Source organism: Nestor notabilis, unplaced genomic scaffold (genome assembly GCF_000696875.1).
Source record: "Nestor notabilis isolate BGI_N333 unplaced genomic scaffold, ASM69687v1 scaffold13779, whole genome shotgun sequence".
NCBI classification, from domain to species: Eukaryota; Metazoa; Chordata; class Aves; order Psittaciformes; family Psittacidae; genus Nestor; species Nestor notabilis.
This window is the reverse complement of record NW_009942735.1, coordinates 24,423-30,612: the sequence shown is the minus strand read 5'-3', so window position 1 is coordinate 30,612 and position 6,190 is coordinate 24,423. Positions and strand designations below refer to the sequence as shown.

Below are 6,190 nucleotides of genomic sequence, written 5' to 3'. Positions count from 1 at the left end.
ATCTGTATGGTTTTCCAATGATCAGTTATTTATGGCATTGAGGAGCAAGATCTCAGTGTGAGGAGCTGGAAAGGTGCCAGTGTGGTGGGAGCATCCCTGTTGGCACCTGGTTTGTCTGCTCTTGGGGCAGACTGCTGCTGCAGAGCTAGAGCTGGCAGAGCTGTGAACCAAATGAATGGGATGCCAAATGAATGGGAATCCCGAATGAACAGAATTCCAAGTGAATGGGGTTCTTAAATGAACAGGATTCTGGTTGAATGGGAATCCCAGATGAATGGGATGCCAAATAAATAGGGATTCTAAATGAACAGGGTCCCCAAATGAACAGGAATTACAAGGGCACAGGATCCCAAATGACCATGATCCCAAAGCGATAGGAACTCTCATTTTGGGAGTCTTTCCCTTTATCTTGTTACAGTTTTCTTGTTGCAGTAGTGATGGGTTCCTGGTGAGGGAAGCAGTTGAAATGGTGAGACCTCATCAGCCCTCACGAGGTTTCAGGGACATCCTCATGCTGCTGTTACATTCACTGGAGATTCAGCATGGGCTTAGGTTCCTCCTGCCTTTGCCCGTGGGTCCCATCTCCATGAGGGCCCTATTTCCATGGGTTCCCACAATAGGATGCTCGGAGCAGCTGTTTCCTGCAGTGAGCTGCTTTCATTCTCACTGGCTGCTCAGCTTTGTGTGCTTTGCTATTGCAATTAAACATGGGGAGGACACGAGCTCCCTTTCCTACACTGGGGGGGTGGAAAACCTCTTTGGTTTAGGACTATCTCAGCTCCAGAGTGTGACTGCTTATGCAGTGGCCTTGGAGCACAAGCTGACATCCCAGTGCAGTTGCCACTGGGCTTTTCCCCAAGCTCCAGCTGTGCTGGCTTGTTGTCAGCCCTAAAAACACAGAAGCACAGAAAGGACCTTAAAGCTCCTCCAGCTCCAACCCCTGCCCCGGGCAGGGACACCTTCCACTAGAGCAGGTTGCTCCAAGCCCCTGTGTCCAACCTGGCCTTGAACACTGCCAGGGATGGGGCAGCCACAGCTTCTCTGGGCACCCTGTGCCAGCACCTCAGCACCCTCGTCCTAAAACCTTCCTTCCTTATAAACATGAGGTTTTCTCCTTTGAAGCCAAAACAGTTCAGACCAAGCACATCTCAGACTCTGGCAGGTGGTTGAACATCTTGCATGGGGTGTGCTAAGCACCAGGAGTGGAGCACGTCATCAAAACCCCACCGGCTGCGGGTTAGCCAAACATCCCACCCTGGAGCAGAGCCCTGGGGAGGCATTGCAGGACCAGCCCCGCTCTCTCCAGCAGCAGGAGGACTCAAGTCAGTTCAAATTCATCCAGACGGATATTTGAACCTCTGGAAAGCTGCTGTTGCACCAGTGGGACCACTTGGAGAAAGCCCTGCCCTGCTTGCAGCAGCAGGGCTGGCTGTGGAGGGAGCAAAAGGAAAGCTCTTATCTCTGGAGCTTCATTTCCTTCTGGTTCAGAGTTTGTCCGACCTTTTGGTCACTGAGTAAGGACGATTTTTGCCAGGTTTTCTTTTGGGGGGGGAGGAAAAACATGTCAGTGGGTGGTGCTGGTGGGAGGATGCTCCCGGGTGGGGTGGGGAGGATCTTGTATTCCTGATACCGTTCCCAGCATGTTGATGACTTCAGCGTTGTCCTTTTGCCCTGAGTTTGGGATGGGTCTAGATTGAAGCAGGTTTAAAGAGATAGAATGAGAACAAGCAGCACAAGATGTGTTTAAGAGGGGGAGGATTAGACTGTGAGTCAGGAATAAATCCCTTTCTTGGCAGCATGATCTTGGTGGTGAGATCTTGCAGCCTTCTCCCAGGAGATGTTGAAGATGCAACTGGACAGGAGGAGAGCCGTAGAGCCACTGCTGGTCGGTGGCATGCGGCAGAGCTGCCGGGATGATGGTAGCTCACATCGTGCTGTCATTTGCCTCTGGATCCATATCTGCCTGGGAGGAGATAACACTGCCCATTTATTAGGAGCTGTTTGAGTTCTACAGAGGAAAGAAATCACCATAAAGACCCTGTGTTTAAAAGGGCTGGGGGAGAAAGAAAGGAGGAAGCAAGTTCAGTTATGTCATCGTCCTGTAATTTAGCAGTATGCTTCCTGGGAAGAAACATACAGTAAGGAATGTGCAGCCTGGCCTGGAGATGAGCCCAGATTAGGACTATTATTATTTACGGGTATTTGTTTCATCTACATGTGCAGGGAATCTGATGGGGACCTCTGGAGCGAGGCCAGAGGAGGCCCCGGAGCTGCTGCGAGGGCTGGAGCAGCTCTGCTCTGGAGCCAGGCTGAGAGAGCTGGGCTGGGGCAGCTGGAGAAGAGAAGGCTCCTCAAGGGGACACCTTAGAGCAGCTCCAGGGCCTAAAGGGGCTCCAGGAAACCTGGAGAGGGGCTTTGGACAAGGGATGGAGGGACAGGACAAGGGGAATGGCTTGAACCTGCCAGAGGGGAGATTGAGATGAGCTCTTGGGCAGAAGCTCTTCCCTGTGAGGGTGCTGAGGCGCTGGCACAGGGTGCCCAGAGAAGCTGTGGCTGCCCCATCCCTGGCAGTGTTCAAGGCCAGGTTGGACACAGGGGCTTGGAGCAACCTGCTCTAGTGGAAGGTGTCCCTGCCCGGGGCCGGGGTTGGAGCTGGAGGAGCTTTAGGGGCCCCTCTAACCCAAACCAGTCTGGGATCTGTGAATGGAGCTGAGCCTGGCCTTGCGCTGGTTTTCTGCCTGTGCCCAGTAGCAGTCAGGGGCTTCAGTGAGTCTGCAGGGATCCCCTGGGCATTGCCCACAGGAGGAGCTGACCTCTCCTCCTTCCCTGCCTCCAGTTCCTGGGCACGCTGGATCAAGGCTCCTTACCATGGTTTTCAGACTCAGTTGGAGACCATTACATGAACATGACATTAATTTCCTTTAAAACCAGGTGCTTATTTTTGGTGTCAACTTCATTGCTCTTTGTTCCTTTCATGGTCTCCCACAGTTCACCCAATTCCCTGCTTCATCTCTGGTCACCTTTGCTGGCCCACCATACTGAGCTCTCACAATGTCCTGTGGGCAATGTATGAACACAGCAATAAACTCTTCCCATCCACATGCCTGCAGGGACTCCAGCCTTAGGTTCACTCCTCCCTCCCAGCTCTACACACACAAGATGCACAGAGGAATCCCCAGCTTGAATTACTTTGGGATAATGATACAAGAGGGTTTAAGTACCTGTTCTTCCCTCTCTTCCCCAGGTCAACATGGATTTGTGGTTCTTTCTCCTTTTGCTTGGAAGTGGCCTGATAAGCGTAGGTGCTAACAACATTACAACAGGTAAACTATGCTCCTTGTCTCCTCTTCTTTTGTCCCTAAACCACCTTTAGGATCAAAGGAGTAAGTGCTCACATGCTTGGTGACTTACTCCTTTTGCCCTCCACTTGACTATTGGAAAGAAGGTGGTGGCTGCAGGTGCTCATGAATGGACCTGCAGGTCCTATATTGATCTTCTCTTACAGAGGCTCTAATCTTTGTATCTCCTCAATATCATAAGACCTGTTCACGTTAGCAGGTTCTTCAGGTTTGCATCAGTGCTGTGCAAAGCATCCCCTGTCCTGGATTTGGGATTTTTTGGCTGGTTTACCCTTATAGTTATAGTCATGCAAAACTCCAGCATCTAAACCCTTCAGTGTTGCAGGAAGGTATCTCATGAAGGTTCCCTTGTGCTTTCTCCTCTCACAGAGCCACCCACAACAGTGCCCACCTCCCCCAGGAGCCCCACCAAAGCTCCTACAGCAGGTCCTGAGCCTGGGACTATGACAAGCTCAAACAGCCTCAACATTAGCACTCCAGTGACTGTATCTACCGTGGCCACAAAGCCACCTACAACTTCCTCCGTGGGCCACAAAGCCACCTACAACCACAGCCACCAGGATCTCCCCCAACACCACCACTGTCAGCATCAACACCTCCACGTTGGGGACAACCATCCCTGTGTCTCCAGCCACCTCCCCTCTGCCCAGCGGGACCCCACTGGCTCCAGGCACCGCTGTCCCCAGCACAGAAGCGGAGACGACGGAGAGGAACTTCAGTGCAACAGTGACAACACAGGAGACCTCTTCTGCTTCCCACAATGGTAGGTGGCTCCTTCACCTCTTCTTCTCCAGGGCATGCTGCCTCTCGCTTTGTTTCTTTGCTCTTCTTGTGTTTTGCTGAACAAAAGGGGATGAGAAGACACTCTGGGGCAAATTCCATGTTGATGGAATCCCTCCCGACAAAGGAGGGATGTGGAGCTGGTCAGATATCAGGAAGAAGTTCTTCTCTGTGAGGATGCTGAGGCCCTGGCACAAGTTGCCCAGAGAAGCTGTGGCTGCCCCATCACTGGAAGGTGTCCCTGCTCGTGGCAACATCACGGAATGGTTTGGGTTAGAAGGGACCCTAAAGCTCCTCCAGCTCCAAGCCCTGCCCCGGGCAGGGACACCTTCCACTAGAGCAGGTTGCTCCAAGCCCCTGTGTCCAACCTGGTCTTGAACACTGCCAGGGATGGGGCAGCCACAGCTTCTCTGGGCACCCTGTGCCAGCACCTCAGCACCCTCACAGGGAAGAGCTTCTGCCCAAGAGCTCATCTCAATCTCCCCTCTGGCAGGTTCAAGCCATTCCCCTTGTCCTGTCCCTCCATCCCTTGTCCAAAGCCCCTCTCCAGGTCTCCCGGAGCCCCTTTAGGCACTGGAGCTGCTCTAAGGTCTCCCCTTCAGGAGCCTTCTCCAGGCTGACCCAGCCCAGCTCTCTTAAATGCACAGAGATACATGCTCAGTGCAAGTTTAGAATACAAGTAGCCTTCAAATGGGAGTGGTGGGGACAAAAGCCTGGAGTGCTGCTAAGACCAGGATTTTGTAGTACAATGTCTGCTGTCAGGGGACAGGATTTATCATTTCTGTGTCTTTGCTACTTTTTTATCACGGGGGTTACTGGTGTTGGGGGACTCCCTTGGTACGTGCTGTGACACATTGGCTGTTGCACCATCAAGGCCACATGTGGCCTCTCACTTGGTGTCAGTCCAAAGAACAAATGACCAAACCCGATTCTTTCTTTATTTCAAGTAATTTGTCAAGGAGCAAAATTAGTTTTAGGGCTGCCCTTGCCATTAATCTTAATGGGAAATGTGGATATCAGTCATGGAGCTATTAAGTGGTGCTCAAGAGAGGGATGGAGCAGAGGCAACACATGAATTACATGTTGTACAGGCAACTCCTGCTTCTCCAAACCTACTAACAGTCCTCAAGCCCATGCTGCAGCTCTTCACACATGAAACAAAGGTGTGAGGTGCCCATATCAGCATCATTGCAGCAGGAGAGCTGGGCTGTGCTCTCCTTGGCACAGGGTTGCTCTGGTTTCTTATAGATGAGACATCCAAAACAGCAGGTAGAAGCTTTCCTTGGATACTCACCATCTCCATCCCTGAACCTGGCTGCTCTTAATGGAACTCTTGGCTCAGCCACTCATTTAAAACCACTCACAAGTGTTATCTCTTTAGTTAAGTGCTAATGAATTACACTGGTGACTTGCTGGTTATAGGCTTAAACAGACAGTGTTGTCCATTAAAAGCAGTAAGTTGTGTTTATCCAGGTTAGAGCTTGGCTTCAGCTCCTTGCTCTGCTGACAAGAAGTTGGGTTTAGGTCCCTTTTCCTTGTTACTCAGTGAAGGCTGATATTTGTTTTAACATCCTGGCTTTGTAGCTGCTGTTTTAAAGGAAAGATTTACAAGAAGATGATGAGAGTTACTAAATTTGTTGCTGTCTTGGTCTTTGATCCCTCGTAGCTTATTAAAATGGATGTTTCTTGGTTGCTAAGAGACTCTTGTTTTCTTTTTCTGCAGGTAACTCTGACAGAAGAGGTGAGAATTTCATATTTCATTGCTCGTTACTCAGTAAAAACGTTTCCAGAAGCATTCTACTGTTAGAAACCTTTCCTTGTGACACGCTTCCAAACTTGCCTTTACAAAGCCTATCAAGCTGGTGACACGCTGGTATCCTAATTGATGCTTTCCTTTTGGGAAGTTCAAGGTCAGGTTGGACACAGGGGCTTGGAGCAACCTGCTCTAGTGGAAGGTGTCCCTGCCCGTGGCAGGGGGGGGGAACTGGAGGAGCTTTATGTCTTTTCCAATCCAAATCATTTTATGATTCTGTGACTGCCCTAGTGTGAAA

The 6,190-nt window shown here is 50.9% G+C and overlaps 1 protein-coding gene across 3 annotated transcripts in view; it reads left to right on the top strand.

Moving 5' to 3' along the window:
- Positions 1 to 3,247: 3,247 nt before the first annotated feature.
- The window catches only part of PTPRA (protein tyrosine phosphatase, receptor type, A), a 23,759-nt gene continuing 20,816 nt past the window's right edge, over positions 3,248 to 6,190 (top strand). Inside the window, exons 1-4 of one of the 3 annotated variants that reach the window (XM_010021552.1) lie at positions 3,248 to 3,323; positions 3,729 to 3,855; positions 3,887 to 4,122; positions 5,863 to 5,880. In XM_010021552.1, the coding sequence (XP_010019854.1) occupies positions 3,251 to 3,323; positions 3,729 to 3,855; positions 3,887 to 4,122; positions 5,863 to 5,880 (454 nt within the window). In that variant the 5' untranslated portion in view covers positions 3,248 to 3,250. Of the gene's footprint in view, positions 3,324 to 3,728; positions 3,856 to 3,876; positions 4,123 to 5,862; positions 5,881 to 6,190 lie in introns of all 3 variants that reach the window. The other 2 variants (XM_010021550.1, XM_010021551.1) reach the window with 2 other exon arrangements.